This window comes from Thamnophis elegans, chromosome 15 (assembly GCF_009769535.1).
Source record: "Thamnophis elegans isolate rThaEle1 chromosome 15, rThaEle1.pri, whole genome shotgun sequence".
In the NCBI taxonomy this organism is placed as follows: Eukaryota; Metazoa; Chordata; class Lepidosauria; order Squamata; family Colubridae; genus Thamnophis; species Thamnophis elegans.
Window position 1 is genome coordinate 13,503,091 of NC_045555.1, and position 26,952 is coordinate 13,530,042.

General features: G+C 40.4%; 1 protein-coding gene across 1 annotated transcript in view; it reads right to left on the reverse strand.

Moving 5' to 3' along the window:
* Window positions 1-1,676: 1,676 nt before the first annotated feature.
* The window catches only part of COL13A1 (collagen type XIII alpha 1 chain), a 225,993-nt gene continuing 200,717 nt past the window's right edge, over window positions 1,677-26,952 (reverse strand). The window contains exons 32-38 of the mRNA XM_032232350.1: window positions 24,673-24,708; window positions 19,864-19,917; window positions 17,049-17,102; window positions 15,423-15,458; window positions 10,794-10,880; window positions 3,680-3,718; window positions 1,677-2,760 (exon numbers count right to left, since the gene is read on the reverse strand). Coding sequence (XP_032088241.1) covers window positions 2,758-2,760; window positions 3,680-3,718; window positions 10,794-10,880; window positions 15,423-15,458; window positions 17,049-17,102; window positions 19,864-19,917; window positions 24,673-24,708 — 309 coding nt within the window. The 3' untranslated portion in view covers window positions 1,677-2,757. The remainder of the gene's footprint in view (window positions 2,761-3,679; window positions 3,719-10,793; window positions 10,881-15,422; window positions 15,459-17,048; window positions 17,103-19,863; window positions 19,918-24,672; window positions 24,709-26,952) is intronic.

Here is a 26,952-nt window from a genome sequence, read left to right on the forward strand (position 1 = left end):
GCAAGCGCCTGAAGTTTGATCATGTTACCCTGGGGATGCTGAAACGGTCGTAAGTGTGAAAACCAGTTATACACCACTTTTTTCAGTGCTGTTGTAACTTTGATGATGACTAAATGAACGGTTGTATATCGAGGACTACCTGTATACACATTGACTTATTTAAATCTCACTACACACCATTGTAGTTAGTGATGGCTGCCAGAATTTGCATTATAGACATATAATATAGAAAACCTCAATGCAACCAACTCTGTTAGTTTAGCAAAATTCAATATAAAGAAATGCAATAATAAGTTGGAGGGAGGGAATATATTCTGCCCAAGATTAGAAAAAATCAACAACGCAAAAATCTAGCATTTGCTACCCACATCCAGTCTAACATAATTTTGCCCAGAGGATCATTGGTTGCCCTCTCCCCTCTTTGGAAGAGCTTTATAGCCCCTGCTGCCTTAAGAAAGTTCAAAACATTCTCAAAGCTCCATCTCTTTCTAGGCATCCTTTTTTTAAAAAAAACTATTACCATCTGGGAGATGGTACAGGATAATAAAAACAAGGACAAGTAGGCTGAAAAACATTCTATCCCAGGGCAGTAACTATATTGAATTTTACGGTTATAGCGCAATATTAATGCAATATTGGGTTTTCGGTTTCAATTACATAGCATGTGAAGGATGTGTTTTTGTGTTTTTATTTTTATAGTTATAATGTACACCGAAGATGGCATTTGATTTCGTTGTACGATGTGCAATGACAAAAAACTAAACTAAACTAAACTAAACTAAACTAAACTAAATATAGACCAGTGTTTCTCAAAGTGTAGTCCTCAGAATTCTGGGGCTTCCCCAAGAACCTCTTAGGGATATACAAAATCAGTATTATTTGCCAGCCTTTGTTGAAAAATAATGTATTAAAATCAAACAATTATAAGTGATAGTGGCAGAAAATACACCAATTGTAAATTTTAATATAATAAACATTGGTAAATGTAATCCCTACAACCAAAAGCTATTTTGGGACTCACTATAATTTCTAAAAGTGGGGAGGAATTTTGGGATTAAAAAAGTTTAAGAGAAAGACACTAGTGTAGAGTATTCACTGAGATCAACGAAGACACAACATGGCAATCGGAGTTCTTATAACTATGATATAGGCACGAAAACAGAGTTAGATTTTTTATTTATTTATTTGTTTATCAAATTTATTTGCCACCCATTTTGTGGCTTAGGGGACTAATAGCACAACTCTGGGACCATTTTTGCTAAATAGCTTTTCCTCAAACTGCTAGCTGCCTAGAAGAAATAGAAGTGAAGAAATGGCAGTTTTAGAAAGTTTTATATGAGTCAAAGAAAATGATAATGTGTTATTTCTGTTTCTTCTACAGCCCTGATCTTTCATGATGATCTGTTGGGATTGAAATGCACACATGCAATACACAATTTCCCTCCACTCAAATTTCTGTCAATGCACTTTAAATAATAGAATTTATCAGCAGCACTTAGACTTATATACTGCTTTACAGCCTTCTCTAAGCAGTTTACAGAGTCGGCATATTGTCCCCAACAATCTGGGTCCTCATTTTACTGACCTTGGAAGGATGAAAGGCTGATTCAACCTTGAGCCAGCCAGGATGGAACTCCTGGCAGTGGGCAGAGTGAGCCTGCAATACTGCATCCTAAACACTGCGCCACCACAGCTCTTAATAATGGTAATCCTAACCCATTATTCAATCTTCCAAATTCTATTTAGCTTGATGCTGATATTATGAGGCAGGGAGAAAGCAGTGTATTTCCCTTCCAGTTCTTTACAAAAATTTTTTTCCAGCTGTGAGAAAAAGGTCTGTTTGTTAGCCTCTTCTTTTCTGCATTGTTGCCAATAAAACATTTCCTTCAACAGAGCATTAAATGGACCTAGTGGCACAAGGATATTGGAAAACTGGGCCTAATGAATTGATGGAGGAGGGGGCACAGGACCAGAGTCATTCCTGATGGTTCTTTCCTCTGAAGGCTCATTCTATGCAGTTTCTGGATCTCTTGAAAAGCTATGTACAAATGCTAGAAATTTCCATTATTTGCTAAATTGATCAGACTTATCATTTAAGAATGCTGTAATTTTGCATCAAAAATTGTGCTTTTGGTCAGAATCTGATGGGGGGGGGGGAAATCAACTTGGTCTTGATTCATTAGACAATCTTTGTAGGGTGTGTACATATGACTAGTTGGTTATCCTCAGTTTTGAACAATGTTGTGCTTCTACCCTTTGTGTGTAGTGCACATGAAAATGAATTGCCACAGTTACCTCTTACTACAATGACTTCATTTTACACATTCAAATACCAATATAGAATTTATTTACAAATGCCTTTTCATTTCCTTTTAATAATAAAAATCCATAGCATTTTAATATGTCCTTGCACTCATTGCCATTTTTTTTGGGTCTTTGTATATACACAGAATGGTTCTTCCTAGCATCTTTACTCAATAGCTTACTAAGTTGTAACACTTTTTTGAGTGCACAAATATCATGCCAATATTGCAGCTGAATTCCACAATGCAAAAAGCAGAGTTATCAACATATATATAATTATACAAGCAACTGGCAGACAGCTATAAAGTGGAATTGTAGCATTTTATGTACAAAAAAATATGCAGCTTTTTATGCATATCTGTCGGTACTTTAAAAAAAGAACAGTGTATAAAAATAAATATTCTATGCACAAACATACACACAGACACACAGGCCAGTCCATGGTTAGAATATTCACTGCAAAAGAAAAACATATAAAACTATGTTAGTGTCACCCATCCTGTTGGAAGTGTATACGATTAAGGGGTCATTGACCCATACGGTACAATCCTGTTAATTTTTGATATTTCTGAATAGTATTTCAATATACATAATTAGATTAATGGAAATATCTCTAAATGTTTAAAAAATGTTGGTGTGATATTAAATTATACACCCAAACTCTGGAATCCGTCTGCGAGGGATCACTTCTTTTTTAAAAAAAGAAACACTAAATGGCCATTTTGGTGAGTTAAATGTAAAGGTTCCCCTGCACACATGTGCTAGTCGTTCCCAACTCTAGGCGGTGGTGCTCATCTCCGTTTCAAAGCCGAAGAACCAGTGCTGTCCAAAGACACCGTGGTCACCGGCATGACTAAACACCGAAGGTGCACAGAACATTGTTACCTTCCCACCAAAGGTGGTCCCTATTTTTCTACTTGCATTTTTACCTGCTTTCAAACTGCTAGGTTGGCAGAAGCTGGGACAAGTAACGGAAGCTCACTCCATTACATGGCGCCAGGGATTCAAACTGCCGAACTGCCAGCCATTGCTGATCGACAAGCTTAGCCTCTTAGCCACTGAGCCACCATGCCCCTCTTTTGTGAGTTAGAGACACACAAATTTTCTCTTCTGAATTCTGAACTGCTACCAGCCTTAGAAGAGAAATCCTCCACTAATGAATTTTCTTTGAAAGGTTTAGTAGCATCTCAAGTGAAAACATTTTTTTATCATTTTGCCCTAATCGACATGTAATATCTAATGTCATATACCTATTGTATTAAATAGAAAGGTAATATGTTACCATACAACTTTCATACTTTATAATTTGTTATTATATTCACAACATGCAATAAAACCATTATCATAACATGCCACACTTTGAGGATTTTTTTACCTTATTCCAGCATCCTTGAATTGGCAACCCATCTTCCCCCTAACAAGAGAGAATTACATAATCAGGACACACAAGAAGAGGAAGAGACTGAAACAGGGGAAATTTTATAAACGTACAATCTGTGCAAGATGTAAAACAATGGACTAAGTTAACCTAATGAAATACGTCTTACTTAGAGAGTGCATGCCAAAGTGATGCCAAGTTCTATATTGCAAAATATACATGACCAAACTCCCCATCAGGGGAGATCAGGGGTGTCAAACTTGATTTCATTGAGGGCCGCATCATGGTTGTGTTTGACATTGAGAGGGCTGTGTGGCCGTGGCAAGGATGGGTATGGCCAGCTCGACGTCACTCGTGTTGGGGACACCTATGGTGGCCCAAGCACTCTGCCATGAAAATGGAACTCAGGAGGGCCATGTGCAGCACTCCGGGGCTCCATTTTTTGCTGGCAGAGACATTGCAGGCTGCTCCATCGTTGTTTCCAGGGTAGCCCCTTGGGCCAGATCTAAGATCTAGCATGCCAGATGTGGCCCGCGGGTCTTGAGTTTCCCACCACTGATCTAGTTGACTTTAAGCCTTTCACTATTATCTACTGGTACGTGAAATCTAGGTCCATCAAAATCAGAAAGGCTTCCCATTATTTGGGACCCTATCTGGACCGGGAGGCCCTTCGGATAGTCACTCACGCCCTCGTCACCTCAAGACTGGATTACTGTAACGCGCTCTAGATGGGGCTGCCCTTGAAGAGTATTCGAAGACTTCAGCTAGTCCAGAATGCAGCTGCATGAGCTATTGTGGGTGCACCTAGGTACACCCACGTTACACCTATCCTCCGCGAGCTGCACTGGCTTCCCATTGGTCTCCGGACATGCTTCAAGGTGCTAGTTGTTACTTTTAAAGCCCTACATGGTATCGGACCTGATTACCTGAGAGACCGCCTCCTGCCAATCAACTCCCAAAGGCCTATTAGATCCCACAGACTAGACCTCCTCCGGATTCCATCTGCCGGCCAATGTCGGCTGGCGACCCCCCGGGGGAGGGCCTTCTCTGTAGCTGCTCCGGCCCTATGGAACGATCTCCCCATTGAGATCTGGACTCTTACTACCTTTCCGGCCTTCCGCAAAGCAACTAAGACCTGGCTGTTCCGGCAGGCCTGGGGCTGTTGAATTATCCAGCCCCATCCTATGTTATGACTGTTGCTGAATTTTTAATTGTTGTTTTATTTTTGTACCCCCCTTCCCTTTTTATTGTTAGCCGCCCTGAGTCTTCCGGGAGTAGGGCGGCATACAAGCTAAATAAAACTCAAACTTAAGACTGCTTAAGTCTTAAGCCTCCCCATGTCAGCCACCCCATGGTCACCTAATCAAAATGTAGATGTTTGGCAACTGGTTCCTATTTATGGCAGTTGTAGTGGCTCCAGGTCACGTGGTCAACAAGGAAGCCAGATTCACTTAACAATTGTGCTACTGTCTTAACAACTGCAGGTGATTCACTCAACAACGGTGTGGAAAAGGGTTATAACATGGGGCAAAACTCACTTAACAACCATCTCGCTTAGCAAAAGAAATGATGTCCTCCATTGTGGTCTTAAGTCGAGGACTACCTGTATAACTCAATGCAGAGGGAAAATGCAGCTCAGTGACTCCCGAAAGGGCAATGGGTATGTGGATAAGACCAACACAGCCTTCGTATTGTATGGCTTGATCTGTTTAGATGCCCTTCTCAAATAAAAAAGATTCTTTTGTTGAGGAGAGCTGCAAAAACCCTCAAATTTCCATTCTCCTTTAAAAACCTTGACTATGAATATGTGTTGTACTAAGAGTTTCCACTCAGGGGAACTAGTCTGTCCACTTGCTCCATATACTTACAGGATTTCCAGGAAAAAGGAAAAAGCTGTTCTGCGTCAGTTTCAAATAAATTGTGGTTGAGTCTGAGATGAATTGACTCCAATCCCAAACACTGCTGATATATTGGGATCACAGAGGACCAGAGCTGGTGCAAAATCCTTGCATGGAAGCACCCTAAGTAACCATTTTGGCTTTGACATTATCGGGTGCTTTCTAAACCAAACACCGTTTCCTAATATTTACAGCTGTAAAATTCAAGAGCTAAGGTTCTATTAAGGAAGTGGAAGCAGATTCCATTGGTACAATGATCCCATTGATGGGAAAGAATTATGGAGTGCATGGCACATAAACCCCAAAGTTAGAGAGAGTGTGGCAGGGGTTACAACTCAGGGATCAACAGCAGGAGATGGTCACAAAAGTATATTTCTTTGCAAAGGCTGGGAATGGAAACACACACTAGTAAAAAGGAAAAATTAAGGTATCTCAAGTTGAAATAGCATAATCACTAAATTTGCACAAAATGCAAGGCAAATGTTAAGTAGCTGCCATGCTTGAGTCAGAAAGCATATTAATTTAAGAATGTAAAGAAGAAAAAACGGTGTCATCCTTAAAGTGTTATTTTATTTTACAAAATATATTCCTAGACCTACACGAAGGATGGATATGTATGACTTTTACAAAATAACACAAATAAATGAAGATTATCCTAATACAGAATTTGGCAACAAAGTGATTGGAACTAGTCCTATCAGACTGCCCTATTTTAATTTTCATTGAAATTAGATGTGCTGAACATTTTTTGAACTGAACTGGTAGTTGTTTGCTGGCCAGGGTTGCCAGAACTGGGAGCGACCCAGGCCTGCCACGCCTCCGAACCAGTTCCCGGATTGGCACGGCATGGTTTGTTTTTCATTTTTTAATGTTTTACACATGCACAGACCTATTTATGGGCAACTGCACACACATGTGGAGCGCAAAAGTGCATGCGCATTGAACCGGCACTAATGCCAGCAGCAACCCACCCCTGTTCCATATGTTATTCAAAGGGTTATCCATTGCATATCCTATGCAATGAATTATAGAATTAATTTGTGTATTTTAAAAACTTACATGGATGATTAGGGGTTTAAATTTGTCCTTTTTGAAATTAAGGAAAGGTGGAATTATCCAATACTGTATTTTTTTTACCAAAACAACGCTCAAAATAAGACAGGAAAAGTAACTTGGAATTCTTTCTATAACAATTTCTATTGTTGTGTGTTTCTGTCACTTCAAGGATAGAAGGGTGAGAGATGATGGATAAAAAGGGGGGAATATTTCCTTAAAATAACTGAAATAAATTAAAATGGGAGGGTTAATGTTTTATATGTATGTATGTATGTATGTATGTATGTATAGTGAATTAATAATAAGAAGGGAACCTAGGCTTTTAATTATGACAATTTTGAATATGTTTGAATAAAATGGTGGTGGCTTTAAAAATAACATATAGAAATATTGAATAAGCAAAAGATTGAAGAGTATAACATAATATAAATATGTGTATTATTTGTATAACCATACACAATTGTTAAAATGTAACAAATATGGCATCAACATTTTATCTGTAGTAAAAGGAATGATACATAGAATTTGATTGGCATGAAAACAACATTGAATTATTGAACAAGATAATAATGAAAGATTATAATTCAACAAAACATGTGTATTATTACTATTATTAGAATTATATAACTTGTCAAATATAACTAAGATGAACATTGTTTTATTTGTTTTAAAATGGGATTGGAAAGGGGATTTTTAAAAATAAAGCAGTGGCATAATTAAAAATGAGAAAGGGAAACAATGGAAGATTATAATCCAATATAAATCAGTGTATTACTATTAGAATTATATAAGCTTGTTAAACATAACAAATATTATTATTGATATTCTATCTGTAGTAAAAGGAGTGATATCAAGAATATGGAGACTGGCAAATATGTATGTATGTATGTATGTATGTATGTATGTATGTATGTATATATGTTTAAAGTCACAACCCCTGGTATGCCCAAATATGGGAGGAAGTTCACTGCTTCCATTCTCTGTCCATCGGCTCGTCATAAGAGACCATCGAGACAGAAACTCAATATTTTTACTGTTGCCTTTGTTACATTTGTGTTGTATTTGTGCTGATAAATAAATAAAGGGAGACTAGTATAGATCTATTTCAAGCTATTTAGCTCTCATCAGCTAGCCATAATCCCAGTAAGGGATTATATATATATAAATAAAATTAAGGAAAGATTATAATTCAACAAAATATATGGATTACTACTAAAAGTCTATAAGATTGTTAATTGTGTTGAATATGAAGGGTATTGTTTTATTTGTACTAAAATGTAACTCTGGTTCCACACTGTTCACATGACGATGTGTTTGTAGAAAAATAAAAAACCTTAAAAAAAGGAATTTTCTCATTTTTATGAAAACAAATTAAACTAAATGATTTCCCTGTGTTCACTCCCCCAAATAAATAGTAGAAACAACTGTCAAGATCTTATATCCAAATGAATCAAACTGCTCCAAAATAATATAGAAAGAGTTAGTGCAGAAAGGGTTGAGAGTCCTATCAGAACACCTGGCGATTATTTCAAAGCTAAACACAAGTGACATTTTCTATGTTTCATTATATTTTGTTTATGACTATTTTATCTGAGTGTTGTCCTAGATTTTACTTGTACGAATGAAAGACAGCACACATTTTTTTAAAAATAATTTGATATTATAGCAATAGCACTTAAGACTTCACAGTGCTTTAAATAGCACTTAAGACTTCACAGTGCTTTAAAGCCCACTCTAACCGGTTTACGGAGTCAGCATCTTGTCCCCAACAATCTCATTTTACCGACCTTGGAAGGATGGAAGGCTGAGTCAACCTTGAGCCTGGTGGGATTTGAACCGCCAAATTGCAGTCAGCCGGCAGTCAGCAGTAGTAGTTTGCAGTAACTGCACTCCAACCACTGTGCCACCAAAGCTCATATTATCACCTCTGAGAGGAGATTCTTGACTGGAAAAAGAAAAAAAAAAAGACTGCTCCCATAAATAAGAGCAAGAACAAATGATCAAATTTGTGGATTTTGTCTGGTGGGTTTTCAAAGAGCCTTCTTCCCTCCAGGTGTTTTGGGTGCAGACAAAAGTTTTAGATGAGTAAACAAGAAATGTTATGATAGTAAGTTTGAGGAAGAAGTAAAGCAAGTATGAAGCTTTTTTAAATCCAGGATTGACTCTTGTAGGGCAAGGAAAATGGTAGTAGCAACTAGGTCATTTTCGAAGCAGTCATGCACGATGCTTTGGGTGCTTCTGGCCCAGAGGTGGTATTCAGCCCGTTCTCTCCGGTTCGGGCGAACTGGTAGCGGCGGCTGTGGGAGCACTGTGCATGCGCAGAAGGTGGCATGTATGTGCAGACGAGAGCGCGCTCAAATTTGTGAACCAGTATGGAAGGTAAGTAAATCCCACCTCTGTTCTGGCCCCATGTTTGCTATGTAATTATACTCCATCCATAATGGAAGATTCTGACACTCGTCACCTTCCATTCAAATCTCTGTCTGGTTTCCTATAAATCTCCCCCCTTCCATCTTTTACCTCAGTTTAAAAAAAGTCCTGTTGAAGGGGTAGAGAATTGAAATATCTGCCTAGAAGCACCCTGAGCATCTATGATCTGGAAAGCAGCTAGAAAGGAAAGGAAAGGGACTTGCAGGAGCAGGGGAACCAACACAATCTAGAACATGCCGGAAAGGGAAGGTAACACCATACCAATGGGCAAGGGGCATCCAGCCCGTCCAGCCCTGGTAACCCCGGCTCACCCTTCTCGCCTTTAAAACCTCGGAGTCCCTGTTCATGAAATCAACCGCTAGAATTACTTTAGTCAGTGTAGATGATTTTCTGGGTGGAGAAACTCTGCAAACAATTATGTATTCAATGCACTCAGCTTACAGCCTTACAGGATATCTGGATATCATGGTGGGAAAAAAAGACAAGCCATTTTTTGTTTTGTTTTCTGGAATAACCAGACAGTAGGGCTTAATTGTAAAGAATTGGGAAATATGCTTTCTTTCTGGATACCGAAGGTTAAAGAGTCAATGGTAAAAGTTTCTACAAAGTGGTCCACATTTGAAATTAATCCCCATAAGCTTTAAACAGGAGTGCGGGAGGGATGGTGTTTAAAAAAGACCATCAATAAAATAGTTCTGTATCAAGTTCTCCTTTTCTTCACACCACGATCATTTTGTGGTCTGCTGGGATCATAAACTGAGTGCATTACATCATTATCAACCAGACATTAATTACATCATTTATGAACCAATCATGGGAAAAAAGAAGGCATTTTTTTTAGATTGTGATTTAGGCATGTTCACCCAATAACTTACAACCTCAAGTGGGGACTTGAACATATTGCAGATCCAATTGCAGTCCACAACTTTCATATTGTGTCCTGACACAACAGTGCAACACAATTTACCTAGTATAGCTAAGCCACTCAAACTTCAATTTGCAGATGAATTGGCCAGTGAAGAAAACTTAAGTTTTTCTACTTTTTTTTTGGCATCTAGGTGCTTCGCAAAATTCATTTATATTTCTTTCCATACCCAACTTTACAGATGAATAAAGTCAATCTTGTAACGCAAGCAATTAAAAGTAAAGGTTCCCCTTGCACATATGTGCTAGCTGTTCCTGACTCTAGGGGGCGGTGCTCATCTCTGTTTCAAAGCCGAAGAGCCAGCGCTGTCCGAAGACATCTCTGTGGTCCCATGGCTGGCACAAAAGGTGGTTCAAAATAGGAAACTAGGAATTGCATTTTTTATGTGCTTTCGAACTGCTAAGTTGGCAGAAGCTGGGAAGAGCAATGGGAGCTCACTTAGGTGCGCGGCACTGGGGATTTGAACTGCTGAACTGCTGACCTTTTGATTGACAAGCTCAGCGTCTTAGCCACTGAGCCACCGCATCCCTATGCAAGTAATTACTAGTGCCCAAAGATGCTTTTACAAAAGGCAACTGGATTTTCTTAGATTTTTCCCTCCCTTGAAAGCATTTCACTTCTCATGAAGTGAAATGTTTTCAAGGAAAAACCCAAGAAAGTCCAGTTGACTTGTTGAAAAAGCACCTTTGGGACAACCAGGACTCATTGAGAATCTCCATAGACAAATCACTAGTGCCTTTACTCCTTCTTTTTCCCCCTGTGGTTTAGTTTAAAACAATACATTGGATAAAATGAAACATACCAATGGACAGGGTGCGTCTAATCCAGGTGCTCCTTGGTCTCCCTTATCCCCTTTAGGCCCTCTAGAGCCTTTCTTGCCCCTTTCCCCCTGTGAATAATAGTTTATTAAAAATAAAATACATAAACGGACCATCTAATCCACGTTTGAGTTATAGAAACAAAATATAACACGATAAGAATAATCACGCTAGAGGCTTCATTCTTTAAACTTTTGCAGGAAACAGTTTTGCACGGACACTGGGAAATTTTTACTTTTGCGTTGAGATGAATAGCACTTTAAGCCACATTTAAAATTTCAGATTAGAAGAGGGAAAGGAATTTGTTCGTCCCATGTTCACACCTCAGATGGGGAAAGTGAAGCCAAGGTGTTCGAAAGTCATGGCAGGGGAACAATAGATTCCCGTGCTTTTCCAGCATTCGTTCTCTTACACTTGGTGGGAACGCCTGGTCTAAGGAAGTACCCAAGGAGATAATAAATGATTTGAGTTCATGGAAATCATTGGTCTTCTTTTCCCCCTGGTGGTCAGTAATAAGCAAAAAGAAAAGAAAAGAAAAACAACTGTAAGGATATGTTTCTAGATTCTCTTTTCTCCCAGCCTGATACTTTGGAATCCTGAGAATGGGAATAAGAGGGAGTGAGCAGTGATTACACAATACTACTGTCACTGGACATATCTTCCCACCTGTCAAACATGAACAGATCAGCGGTGGGATTGAAAAATGTTAGCAACCAGTTCTCTGCCCGGTTGCTGGGTGGGCGTGGCCATGATGAGCGTGGCCTACTTGGCTTCCTGCACCATGGCTCCTGGGGCTTTTCCTGAGCACCCGGGAGGGCAAAAACGGCCTCCCCAGGCTTTGGAGGCCTTCTAGAGGCCTTCTGGAGGCCGGACATGGGGCTGTTTCTGGACTTCTAGAACTTCTGGGACACCCGTTTTTCACCCTCCCAGAGCTTCCGTATAGGGCAATGAACTTACCTGGCATCCAAAATAGGCCATGCGGAGACTTCTGGGAGGGGAAGAGCAGGGTGGGCAGGGCCAGTCAGTCCTTTCAACTACTGGTTTGGTGAACCAGATGTAAAATTAGCATCTGGTTCATCCAAACAGCCTGAACTGGCTGAATGCCACCCCTGGATAATCCCCCCTCAGCAATTTGCCTACCTTGGGACTTCTGCCTTGGGTGGGGTTGGACTAAAAGACCTCCAAGGTCTCTCCCAGCCGTATGATTCTATATGTGTGTATGACATTTTTTCATCAGCTGATTAGTTTCTTGCAGGAAGAGAATCCATCAATCCCTTTCCTTAACATGTCCCACATACTGTAAAGAACACTGCTTTTACCAGCACCTTCTTGACAGGGTCTAGGACAACTTGCTGTAGTCAACTCACCAGGGCCAACTTGCCATGGGCATCTTGCCGTGGTCCACTGGTAGTGGGGCAACGCGGCACAGCCAACTCGCTGAGGGACAACTCACTGCGGACAATTCCAAGCGGGATAACTCAACATGATAAATGTTATCTGTGACTGTTCCTTTGACATTATTTCCATTGACAAAAATGTGAATAATGTTGAAGAAACACTAGAAGATAACATTTTATCACCTTGAGTTATCCCACCTGGCATTGTCCATGGCTAATTGTCCTTTGGCAAGTTGGCTATGGCAAAATGGCTGTGCCGAGATTGCCACAGATGGTTGGACATGGTGAGATGGCTGTGGCAAGATGGCCGCAGTGAGTGGGCTGCGGTGAATTGTGCCATTTCATTCTTGACATGATGGAGACTGCCAATGGGGACACCAAATACTATGCAGGTATAATTTCCTGCTAACATAATATGGATGGATGGCCCTTTAACTGAGACATTTAAATACCCCACAATCTGATTTGTGTATATTCGATATGGACTAGGGGTTAAATGCTACCGGTTTGGACCAGTTTACCCAAACCGCTAGCAAAGGTAAATTGATTTCACTCCTTAGTATGGACCAATTATAATTGGACAGATCAATGACTAATATTAGCCCCATTTTTTTTTCCAAGAAGAAACATAAAAGGCATTTTTAAAGTCGACTTCCTGAAAAGAATGCAAGCTAATGTTAGCGCTGAACTGTTATTTTAAAAAGTTCAAAATATCAGTTTTTAAACTGATGGGAAGCCAGGGCCTATTGTGATTTTGATTTCACAGGAGAGGTAAGTTAGCAAAGCAATTTAAATCCGTGGTGTCCTATTTAACTTCTTGAAGTTGAACCTCAATGGGATAAAAATAGACTGTGGGCCTGACGCCAACTTCCTGTATAAAGCTGAAAAATCACCTTCAATGTCTCTGAGGTCAGTCTATTTTGAACAGAGCCAACATCAAGCCAAGGACCAATATTTAGGAAGAGAATGATATTCCCTTCCTAGACCAATTTAGAATGCCAGTAACATATGCAAGTTTTTGATAGCGTGCTTGTGGATATACAATGTAAGTGGGACTGCCGGGAAGGAAATTTCATTTAGTATTTGGTGTAAGGATTAGATGACAACATAAAATTAGGTTGAAGTAGATTTTCCCACTCTTGTTTTTAATTTTGGAGGGGGTGAAATGAACGGGATTGAAACAATTAGCTGGCAGGAGGGAGAAAAATAAATGGATGGGAAAGGAGAGGTCACCCAGGATCAAACGCTGGCATGGAGGAAGGATAATCCAGGAGGAAATGCAGAATGGGTTGCGCAGGAAGAGGAAGAAGGACTCAGGAGAAAAGGCAGAAGAGCAGGAAGGGATAAGGGGGACCTGTGGAAGCAAGGAAAAGACACACGCGCAAACACACAAGTAGACAGGAGAAGAAAAAGAACAAATTGAATCAACAAATTCCACTTGAACAGATAGCTTAAGCATTGATATTTTTTCAGTTGGTTTGCTCCAAGAACATTCTGCTCTCCCTACCACTTATTATGTGGACCATACCCTTTCAACTGTGTGGTGTTAAGAGATTATTGGATCCTTCAGAGGTAACAATGGGCTGGAACTGCAGAAAAGAAATGCCCAGCTTGCAAGCAAGGCAATTTGGGGTAAGAATTAAACCTGCTACTGTGGCCTAGAAGTGGCGCTCTCACCTCACAATCAGGAGGCTGTGAGTTCGATCTTAGGTAGAGGCAGATATTTCTCTCTCTCTGGGCGCAATGAGAATATATCTGCTGAACAAAACTCCACATTGGCGACAGAAAGGACATCTGGGCAGTAAACACTCTACTAGCTCCATTCAATGGCCCAGACTCCTCCCCACAAGGGATTATGGGGTCATTAAAAGAAGATGATGAATTAGAACCTGCTGGTGGATCTCTCTCCCTCCTTTGCTGGTTCTTTCTGGTTGTTTTCTACCCAGTAGAACTTGAATAAAACCACCATGAAGGAGAGAGCACTAATGTCTAATTAAGGGACTTGAACTATCTGGATTTTTTTTTCCCACCAGCTTTTCATGCAGCTTTCACAAATACTGAACCAGTCCAGCATGATGAGTGCAGAATTAGACTACTCCTACATTTCCAGGACAATGTCTCTATTTCTGGGAAGCTAGATTGCCTTTTTGTGTGTGAAAAAAAATGGATGTGTACTAAGCATTGGGCTTTTTAACATGTAAAAAAGACTAGGGACATGTTTTCAATATTAACTGACTAAGTGACTATTTCTGCATAGTAGATGTTTGGTCTAATAATTCAAACCCTTCTATCTATCCTGTTTCCCTGAAAATAAGACCTCCCTGGATAATAAGCCCAATCGGGCTTTTGAGAGCATGCGCTAAAATAAACCCTCCACGAAAATATTGCAACACAGCAGCAGCCATGAGGTGATCATGCTCACCACCTCCTGCACCTCAAAAATAATAAGACCTCCCTGAAAGTAAGGCCAAGCGCTTATTTCGGTGGTCAAAAGAAAATAAGACCCTGTCTTATTTTCAGGGAAACAGTAATTAGTTGGTAAACATACCACCCACACAGGCCACAATCTGGATTTCTGATCCTAGTAAATGTCCTTGCATTTTTCCCTCCTTGCATTATGAGCCATAGCTAAAGCAAGTCTAATTTCTCCCAGTAGCTTAGTCCAATTAAACATATTCTTTCTTTCCAGATTCATCATCCAGCTGGACGGCGGTTTATCTGATTCGACCCAAAGTCTCATTAGTCAACCAATTTGCTGGAACAAAACCCAAACTATAATTAACAAAGACTGGATGTTGTGTTTTCAAATTCTATACAAATTAAAAACCAACTAAAAAAACACCAGGGTGTTGCTAGGTTACTTAGCACAGAGCCATTCTGATATTACAGGCTGTATTTATATCTAGAAGAAATTATGGAACATAACTAGAAGTAGAATGATTAATACGTGATGTCAATGGGATCAAAGTGAACCAAGGCAGGTTATACGTCTAATTAGCCAACAAATGTTTATTGCAAGTTAATTTTAAGTTTAACAAAGGCATTCATAATACTTATTCCAAACTTTTTATTTGTTTTAACCAAACAGTATTGTTGTCAAAAATCACAAAAACCTACGCAGCTTATTAGAATGTTATCTATTCTATGCCATAAAAATTAATCATTCTACCATTTTTAAAGACCATAGTATATAAACAAGCTTAATTGAAGACTTACCCGATTTCCTTTTTCACCTGGTGGTCCTTGGAAGCCCTACAATATATTTTTACAAATATTTTATGTTCAAGATATGCAGAATTAGACTCATAGTCCATTTGCCTCAAACCTGTAATTGTTGTGGAGATCCAGAAAATGTACCCCCTAATAATCTATATTTTCCCAGATATTCTGCCCTAGAACTCCAAACAGGATCCTTCTCTAATTTTGATTTCTCACCTTGTGGGTTTATCTCAGTGGTACGTTCCGTATCATGTTGCAACCAGGATGGTGCAACAGGGCCCAGAGTCCACCACATGAACGTGCACAGCACATGCGCAGTGTGCACATGCTTACTTACCACCTGTGACGCCTCCACGTTGTTCAAGCTGCTCGACGAAGCATTATGCAGGCGCCGTATGCTCCGTGCGTGTACGCAGAAGCCCCGAAGAGCACAAATACTGGTAAGGAGCACGGGCGGGCGGGTGGGCCTTCTGGAGCACCATACCGGAATGGTACCTGGTGCTCCCAGCAGGCACCAGTATGCCAAAACTAGGGCGTACAGGACGTAACCCACCACTGATTTATCTGCATGAACATTTTTCCCACCTCTGAATTTAAATAAAAGCAGATTGGCAAGGAAATGTTTATTTTTGAGTCTTACCATTTCTTAGCAAATAAAGCAGAACATTGTTACTGTTTGTAGGGAAAGCATTTAAAGCTTCTAGTATAGTGATCTTCAACCTTGGCAACTTTAAGCTGTGTGGATTTCAACTCCCAGAATTCCCCAGCCAGCATCCTGCTCTACAGTGGTGGAATGGGTGTGGCTTGGTGGGCATGGCATGCATTGGTGTGTGTCAGGGGTGGGTTCCAGCAGGCGCTACTGCCAGTTTGCTCATGTGCATGCTGCGTGCACTTGATGCAAGCCAGGCACGCATGTGAAGTGCAAAAAAAAATGTTCTGCAGATGCAGAAGCGAAAAACAAGATGAGAACCAGTTCAGGGGTGTGGCAGGCCTGGGTCGCTGCCAATTCCAGTGACCCAGGCCACCAAACCACTACAGGTTCACCTGAACTGGTAGGAACCCACCACTGGTGTGCGTGGCTTAGTGGCAGGGGAAGGATATTGTAAAATCTCTATTCAAATCTCTCTCCAAGGGAAGGATACTGCAAAATCTCCATTCGCTCCTCACTCCAGGGAAAGGATACTATAAAATCTCGTTCCCTCCTCACTCCAAGGAAAGGATACTGTAAATCTCATTCCCTCCCCGCTCCAGGGGAAGGATACTGCAAAATCCCCATTCCCTCCCCACTCCAGGGGATACTGCAAAATCCCCATTCCTTCCCCATTCCAGGGGAAGAATACTGTAAAATCTCATTCCCTCCCCGCTCCAGGGGAAGGATACTGCAAAATCCCCATTCCCTCCTGATCAGCTGGGACTTGGGAATAGATGGGGCGGGGCCAGTCAGAGGTGATATTTACTGGTTCTCAGAACTACTCAAAATTTCCATTACCGGTTCTCCATAATTGGGCAGAACCTGCTGAATACCACCTCTGCTGCTCTAGCATGTTCAAAAAGACATCCCAATAGGAGGTAATTGACACAAAATGAAAAATCCTGTGAGAGAAATATTGGCTCTATACTTACGGGAAGGCCTGCTGATCCTATCGGTCCTGTAGAACCAGAATCTCCCTTATTTCCCTGAAAGAGAATTAGGAAGACCGAAATAATTATGAGTACTAGACAGAGAGTACTGTTATCTCATCATCAGCGAGGGTTCAACTATTCATAAATTAATTTTTAATAACTGTGAGTTGTACTAACTGGAGCCAGGTGAAAAACAGCAGCTTGGAAACTGGGACAATTATAGGAGTTTTGACTATAAATATCAGAGTCTTTGTGGTTCTGGAAAGTCATAGAGGGCTGAATGGGGGTGGGGGGGACACAACAGATTTCGACTGAACCATGGCAAGCCAAATGGCGTTGGGTACACAGAGCCCCAAGATCCATGACATTGACTTTTTTAGTTCTGGATGGGGTGGTACTACCCCTGATGGATTCGGTCCAGAGGTGGGTTCCTACTGGTTCAGACTGGTTCGGTTGAGTAGGTAGTAACTTGGCCGGACATGCCCCCGAACCTGTTCTATCAGCGGTGCCAATTTTTAACTTCTGTGCATGCTCAGATAGCACGCATCAAGAATACATCAAGTCCGTCCCCCCCGAGCACACCGTCAGTAACAGAAACCGGAACCCACCCCGATTCTGTCCACAATTTGAGAGTTCTCGTGGACTTGAAGCTCCTGCTCAGAGAGCAGGTGGCAGTTGTGGCTAGGAGAACCTTTACACAGCTTCAAAGTGTGCACCAGTTGTGCCTTCTCCTGTGTCAGGAGTCCCTGCATTCAATCATTCAAGCCCTTGTCATCTCGCACTAGGACTATTGCAACAGACTTTACATGGGAATACCCTTGAAGAGCATTTGGAAGCTACAGCTGGTGCCGAGTAGAGCGGCATGGGTAATTCTTGGGCCCCCAAGGTTGGTTCATGTAATACCATTGCTTTGCGAGATGCCCTGGCTGCCAGTTTGCTTTCGGGTGCAATTCAAAGCATGGAGAAACATGTTTTTAGTCAGGAAGCAGACTCACTCTTAATAGCCTCTCACCTTTGTCAATGGGGCATTTAAAGGCCTGAGCCAGTCTATTCTCCATAAGAAAGATCTGCCCCCTTCAGTTCCAGGATGATGGGATTAAGGCATGATAGTATTAGACCTTTACCCATCTCACCACAGGGCACCTGGGAAGAAGCAATGCTCAACCAAACGTGGACTTACAGCCTACAGAGTTGCCCCTGCATGGCTCCATGGGAGTCTGACAACCAATTAGAATATAAGCTCAGGTTAAAGCCCAGAGAGGGCATAAAATCATGAACTTTCAGCATCTCAGTCTCTTTTTCTTTTTCACCCAACATCTGGAAGCATGTGACCTCCCCCTTTCTGTTCAGGAATTCAAGGCATGTGATCCTGTCCACCATTAAATGATCTTTCCAAGCAGCCTCCATGTTTCCAGTCTCTTTCCCCCCAATTGGAACTGAACCCTGAAGGACATTTCTTCCAACAGTATTATACAGAATATTTCTACTTTCTGTATCTGACTAGCCAAGACTGCTTTCTTCTCCATTCTCACAACTTATTACTCTTCAGCCACCCATTTCCCAGGAGGTGTTTTCTTCCCCTCTTCTATGGCATGGGTCCAGATTACCTAAAGCAGAGTTTTCCAACCTTTCTGACTTAGAGGACTGGGGGGAGGGGGGATGATTCTGTGTAAGCGGTGGACAAGTGTGCACGCAGCTCCATTTGTGTGAGTGGTTCTCCTACAGGGCTACCATCTTGATTTTCGGTTCTGCGCATGCACATAATAATTGTAATTGCACAAATGTACTTTTTTTTCTTTTTTTAACATTTTGCGCATGCACAGACCTATTTTTGTTCAAATGTGCACACGCTTAGAGCCCGTGCCTCAGTATCATTAACATGTGTGTAATATCTCTGAACACAGCTGTCCTCTAAAGGATTAAACTCCATCCCAAATTATTCACACATGATAAATCTGTTTGAGATAGAACACTCCAGGTAGCATAGACTAAAAAAACTATTTCTTGAGCACTTCTGTCCTCATCTGGATTAAGTTGCAATTTATTAATTCCTTCTCTGAATATTGACTCCATACATTGCCTCAGAACATACCCAGCTACATAGCAAAAAGGAAGCACAACAGTGAATATCAGTTGCTGATTGATGAGTTCAAAACCCCTGCTTACTAATGTCTTTACTTTCTTATTTCTGTTTTCATTCGATCCAGTGGAGGGATTCACTTCGGTTTGCCATCAGTTCACAACTGTGAGAGCGCACATGTGCACACTCGTATCACATGTTGCTCACACACATGTTGCTCACACACATGGCATGCACACATGTGCACAGCATCGAAAATGAGGCTACACAGGACAATTTGGAGCCAGGGCGGGTTCACCTGCAGTTTGCTGCTACTGGTTCAGGCAAACCGGTCCGAACTGGCTGAATACCAGCTCTGATTATATCCCATCTTGCCAACTACGATGGGCTTGGAGACAACATCTTTCAATCCTTATTCAATAAACAGGATTGGGATTTCTAAGGATTTGGCCCCCAAATTCAAGATGACCACGTGTTTTTATGTGTGACATGAATAAAAATGAAGGGAGCTTTGATCAGATCACCATGAAAGCTATCTTGATTTATTAGGTTTTTTTAAAAAAATCATAACCTGTAGTTATCTCTGAAATGATAACAGAGAATAGTAAATTAACATTCCCGTTATTAGTCAATTCTGGTGATTGTAAGGATTATGCAGGATCATTATTTTAAGCATGGCATTAGTGTCCTTTTTATTTATTTTATTTTGCTATTTGTTTACAAAATATTTCTCACCCTCTCTCCTTTCGGTCCTGCTGGTCCTGGGACACCTGCTGGTCCTGGAGTACCCTGAATTTTTTGGGTAAAAATAAATACATGAAGCCCATTATTCAAACGTATTTCAAGCAGGACAAGATGATGATTCCTCAACAGAAGAAGAACTAAGAAAAGGATGGAAGCTATTCACGTAAAACATGACAACTTTTGGAGTTGAAGAAGATCTCTCTATATAAAAATGGCTGTGTGTCTGTGTATGTTCCAGCATAACTCTGGAATGCCTTGAGCAATTTCAACCAAACTTGGTACACAGATGACTTACTGTCTGGAGGCAAATACTGTGGTGGTAAGACACCCATAACACCCCTCGGGGTGTGAGTTCTGTTAAGATACAGCCTGTTGTGCCTTTAAATGGCTTCTACTGTACTGCTATAAAATGTCTTCTACTGTACAGTGCAGTAAAGTTGCCATGGTAATGGCCTCACAGTACTCTACAAGAGAGTACCCCTAGTAAGTCAGAAAATCCAACATTAGAAATTACGTTTGGTCTGGACATTACCCCCCTATAAATAAATACCTGGGCAATGCTGGGTATTAGTTAGTTACCATATTTTTTGGAGTATAAAACACACCTTTTTCCCCCCTAAAAGAGGGCAAAAATTTGGGTGCATCTTATACACTGAATGTAGCCCCCACACCGGCTCCCACCCTTTGGCCTCTGCCTCCCAGCAATCTACCTCTTTGCAGCTTTATTATTGTTCTAGACAGCTTAACAAAACGAAGAAGCTTTTTAAAATAAATGCTTGATCTGAAGAGGCCCAGTGCTATTGTATCTTCTTTTAAATAGCAGAAAATAACTATACTTCCAGAAAGCACATCGATTTTAACAGCATCTGTACAAGTATAGTCTGAAATACAATACAACACAATACAATAGCAGAGTTGGAAGGGACCTTGGAGGTCTTCTAGTCCAACCCCCTGCCTAGGCAGGAAACCCTATACCGTTTTAGACAAATGGCTATCCATCTTCTTAAAGACTTCCAGTGTTGGGGCATTCACAACTTCTGGAGGCAAGCTGTTCCACTGATTAATTGTTCTAATTGTCAGGAAATTTCTCCTCAGTTCTTAGAACTCAGTTCTAAGTTGCTTCTCTCCTTGATTAGTTTCCACCCGTTCCACCCAAATGTAACACTACAAACAGTGTATAATTTTCTGTACAGTTTGCTGTTTTTTACAAGGAGGCAAATTGCTGGGAGGCAGAAGCAGATTCCCTCCCCCTGTTTTTCTCCCCAAAAGCTAGGTGCATCTTATACTTCGGAGCGTCTTATACTCTGAAAAATACGGTATATATAAATATAGGATTCTTGTCTGAGTGATTAGGAGTAAAGGTAGCAAATGACAGACCTTTAGTTAATGAGATGAAACATTTAATCCTTTCAGCTTCAATTGCCAACAAAGCTGAAATATGTCACCGATGATAGTTTTAAATTTTATGAAAAATTGAGTTGGGTGATAGACAGGGAAATTTTTAACCAATTTTTTTTCTAAGAAATTCATCTTGCAGATCGATAGATCACCATACTGAAAACATAATGCAATTATATTAACAGAGCCAGCACTACATGGAGGACTCATTCAGGCTCAAGTCTTATATTCACCAGGTGCTAATTTTGTACTACTTCACTAGAGCAGGAAAGAGGGAACACCCAATGGGAACACTCTGTTGCTAGCTCACAGGTTGTTGTTTTTAGTTTTTTTTTAATAGTCAAGCATTCTTAAATTTAAATTGGATTTTGGTAGCTTGATCCATCTTCTGGATCAGTTTGCAAAATCAGAATAATTACATTTTCCCTGGTTGTACCACTTCAAGTTGCAGCTGGGAAGAATGATTGTTTAAACCCTTGCCTGGTAAACGAAAGCTTCTTATTAACTACTCTTTGGCTTCTCTGAATTCACTGAGAATATTAAAAAGGTTCCTCTGTTGAAATAAATAATCCTTTATTTAGTAGAATTTTTCTTTTTACTCTCCCCCCCTCTCCCCGTAACACAATTCACAGATGTATAGCACAGCTCCTGGCAAGGAAGAGATGCCTTGAAAGAGTGTTGAGATGCACTGAGTCTAAAAGAAATGTACTTTTAGACTTGCAAGATTGATGTCAGCCTTACTAGATAACCCAGACAGGAAACATGGCAAAAGAGCTACTTCTACTTTGTTGTAAAAGTACAATAGTAGAACACTGCAAGTCTAAAATGACATTACTCTCCTCACCACCCATCTTCTTTACAGCTGTAGAAACTAGGGAGAATCTCTGCTGAGCATCTTTTTCGGGTCTAGGACAATATGGCATAGCCAACTTGGTGTGGTCAACTCACTGCGGCCAACTAGCACTGGGACAACTCACCATGGCCAACTCATCCCGGGGCAACTCACCATGGGACAAAAGTTACGCTACTACCCTGTTTCCCCAAAAATAACACTTCCCCGGATAATAAGCCCAATTGGTCTTTTGAGTGCATGCGCTAAAATAACCCCCCCCAGAATAAGCCCTCCCCAAAAATATTGCAACACAGCAGCAGCCATGAGGTGATCACACTTGCCGCCTCCTGCACCTCAAAAATAATAGGACCTCCCCGAAAATAAGGTGAAGCACTTATATCAGCGGTCAAAAGAAAATAAGACCCTGTCTTATTTCCGGGGAAACACGGTATCAAAGAAATGGTGGAATAGAATCATTCCAGAAATAATAATGCAAAAGGAAGGACACATGAAAAGTAAATGACACCAATCAAAATAATGTTTTAATTATTTTAAATACTTCAACTGAATTGTTGAATTGTCCTTCAGTGAGTTTTCCCATGGTAAGGTGGCTGTGGGGAGTTGTCCCATTCTACTCTTGTTCCTCCCATTATCCAGCTGCAGGCTACCTCTTGACTCAGTTTTCCAAGGACTTTCCCATACACAGTTACAAATATTATGTACTGTAGCCAGTGGTGGGATCCTCCCAGTTTAACAACCGGTTCGATGATCGCACAATTTTCTGTGTGCGCAATTTGAAGAAATCTTCACTTCTGGGTTTCTTCGGAGGAGTAACACAGCTGATTCGCACAGCAATTTGCTCTGCTGTGCAAATCAGCTGAGAAGATAAAGGCAGGAAAATAGCGTGGGTGGGCAGGTGGCCCCATCTGATTGTCAGGGCGAACCAGTTCGCTCCCAGCTGATAGTCAGAGCTACCAGTTCAATCCCACTCCTGACTGTAGCATATTATACTCAGTTGTTTTGCACTGGAGGCTTTAAAGTTAGCAAGGGTGAAGAAAAACCACTTTTTGACTTAACGGAACCAGAAATTTCAAGAACAAGAGACATGAAAATTTGGGGTGGGTATTGGGCAAGCAATCAATTGAGATATCTTTGCATACATATTATTATTATATAATATTAAATGTAACTTAATAAATTCTTCCCCGTAGCTCCCTTCCAAGGAGCAAACAACAACAAATGCATTCAATTATAAAAGTGTATTTTGTAATTTCAAAAAAATAAGATTATAGGGACTGGGTGAAGTGGTATGAAAGAATTGTCCATTTCTAAGAACCTGAAAATTCTTTGAGGGGAGAAAATGGATTAATCAATTGGATTGAAATACTGATGAATAAAAAAGAGTTTTTAATTCAAGACAAGTATTTTGAGACAGCTAACCCCATTAGCATAGTCAATAATTCCAATATATTTTAGCTACATACAATAGCTAATTCCTCATGCATATCCTGCATTTTACCACCTTTTGCATAAACAAGGTAACACCATATTGCTTTCATAATAATTTAATGGGCGAAGAAAGAAAATGGAGTAAAGAAACCTGTATTTTTTTCTCCAGCAATCTTTTCTTCAGCTCACATAATTTTTCATATCTACTTTTGTCTTTGAGCAAGTGGGGCAAGATGAATAACTATTTGAAAATAACTGGCAATGTGAATTTGGTTATACCCAAACTAGAAGCCCAAAGTCCTGAAACAGCAATTGTTGTTAAGCCACCAGCCCATAATTTACTTGAGATCCACTGACTAAAATTCAAAATCATTGCCCAATTTAGAAAAAGGTGAAATGGAAGTCACTTGCCAAGGTAGGACATTTGAATTTGACATCTGGCAAAGTAAGATGATTATGGTTTTACTTCCAAGAGCCCTTTCAATCTATAAACAGCGTCAAGGCTCCAAGGAGCTCATCAAGAAGCATCTTGAAATGAAAGCGCAACGGAATTGCTTTCATTCATACAACTCATATCCAGCACATTCTCTTGACCCAGACTAATGGGTGGAAATGCTTTAAGCAAGATTTTAATGGGTAGGGGGAAAAAAGAAGACAATAGACAGGTGACAATAGGACAACAGAGGTACATCACATGTACAATGACTACATGCAAAGGTTTCACTTGGATTTTGCACAATTTTTCAAAAATTTTCTTGGATGAGAAGCAAAATGTCTTCAAGGAAAAACAAAGGAAATTCAGCTGCCTTTTGAAAAAGCACCTTTGGGACAACCATGACCTGGATGACTGAGAATCCCCATAGATATTTTGCATAATATAATTACACAGAAAAATAAAGAGGCCAATTATCCCAAATCCTGGGAACTTTGTGGACTTGTTTGTATGTGAAACTGCACTGTACTTTTGTTGAGCATCAAATGTGGTTAACTTCCCTTGCTCTAGTCTACTTTTGTTCTGTCGTTGGAAAGAGAGTGATACAAATATGATTATGGCAGGACAGAGGAGACAAATCACAGTATCAGGGAACAGGAACGTAGGGAATCGGAGAAATGACACTCACCGGTGGGCCAGGCCTGCCGTCTAAACCTGAAGCGCCCTGGACAGACAGGGAGGGGTTAACAAAACAAAAGGCAAGAAGGAAGGGGTGAGGAGGGGAAACAAGAGGTGAGTGAAGCCGTGACCAGAGACAAACATGTGCTAACCATAAAACAAAACTTAGCTCTCAAGGACAGGTGATGGCACTTACAAGAAAACCAACAACAAAAAAACAGACACTGAATGTAACGTAAGCTGATGGCTGGAGCAGGATTGTGAGAATGGAGATGTCAATAAATACTTCAGCAGGCAAAGAAACAAAACATTCCCTAAGCTTTGCTTTCTCATCCTAAAGCAAAACTAGACACATCCCTTTGGTTGACAAAATTGTTCCGGAGTGAATTCCCTTGGACATTTTTTTCAGAAAACGAAAGTATTTCCTTTGGATGGATGAGGATGGGCTCAGAATCTTCTCCAACAAAATGAGGAAACCCAGAGTGATTGCAATGGACTTAATAAAACATTACACTTAGGACATTAGAGTTGCGGTGGTTAATTTAACTGATAGGAGAGGGTTAAACTTAAAATACTCTGCAGTCCCTACTCGGAGCGTAAAATTGTAATCCATGCCTTTCTTAGGAAGAGAACTGCATAGAAATGTTGGCTTTATCAGCCCCAGAAGAAGGTTTACAATAAAATCAGGGTTATGAGTAGTTGTCATTTTTAGTCTGCATTGGAAGTAAAAAGGTAAAGGTTCCCCTCGCACATATATGCTAATCCTTCCCGACTCTAGAGGGCAGTGTTCATCTCCATTTCAAAGCTGAAGAGGCAGCGCTGTCCGAAGACATCTCCGTGGTCATGTGGCCAGCATGACTAAATGCCAAAGGTGCATGGAGCGCTGTTACCTTCCCACCAAAGGTGGTCCTTATTTTTCTACTTGCATTTTTAATGTTCTTTCAAACTGCTAGGTTGGCAGAAGCTGGGACAAGTAATGGGAGCTCACTCCGTTACGTGGCGCTAGGGATTCGAGCTGCTGAACTGCCGACCTTTCTGATCGACAAGCTCAGTGTCTTAGCCACTGAGCCATCGCGTCATACATTGACATACATACATTGGAAGTATGAGTGTGTAATTCCATATTTTAAAATAAAATTTTAAAGTCTCCCCTCTTGCATTATTCACCAATACAGTTCTAACCTCATGACCTTGGGTTTCCTATGCAATCTGATGATTGTATGAATGCTTAAAGGGCTTCCTTCTGTCAGAAGAAGGGAGGCGTAAAAGTATTATACCTATTATGACTTTATGTCTTCAATACTAGGACATAGAAAGGAAATATTTGGTAAACATGGGGTCTTGTTTGTCATTACTTTCCCCATCACTTCCCAAGTTTCTGATCATATTTATTAGCAGCACATGTTGATATCAAACTTGTAATAGAAAACTAGCACAGGTAGTCATCAACTTACAACAACCATTTTTCACATTTATGACTGTTGCAGCATCCCCAGGGTCACCTGATCAAAATTCAGATGCTTGGCAACTGTTCCACATTTATGACCTTTGCAGTGACCTTCTGACAAGCAAAGTCAATGGGGAAACCAGATTCACTTACCGCCATGTTACTAATTTAACAACTGCAGTGATTCACTTAATAACCGTGGCCAGAAAGGTCATACAATAGGGCAAAGCTCTTAGCAACTGTCTCACTTAGCAATGGAAATGCTGGGCTCAATTGTGGTCATAAGGTGAGGACTAGCTGTGTGTGTTCTGTTATGATGGAGAGACTAATGAATTCTGGATTTGAAAAATATGAGTCATTTTCTTCTCCATGCAACAACTGAAATGGTGATCTTTGAGCAATTAAGCGCTACCTACAGTAGTAGCACTACCTTTCCAGTGTTCTGGAAAGTTGCCCTCAAATGATGAAAATGCTATAGGAGCTTAGTTTGATTATTGAGTAAAAGAGTTACCCTTATAATTAGAAAACAAAAAAACAAAACTGAAAATATAACATTAGAGGTTAAAATTTTAGGAGGCAAATTTTTGCCTTTTTTTAAATGGAAAACGTTATAACTTCATATATATATATATATATATATATATATATATATATATATATATATATATATATATATATATATATATATATATATATATACACACACACACACATACACACACACACACACCAAAATATCTCATAATGAGCCACTTTCATTCAGATACATTAAATGGAGTCCCAGTTAAAATTGTGATGGGCAACACCGTCCAGTGTGTTTCGTATTACTGGGAAGTGGAACTC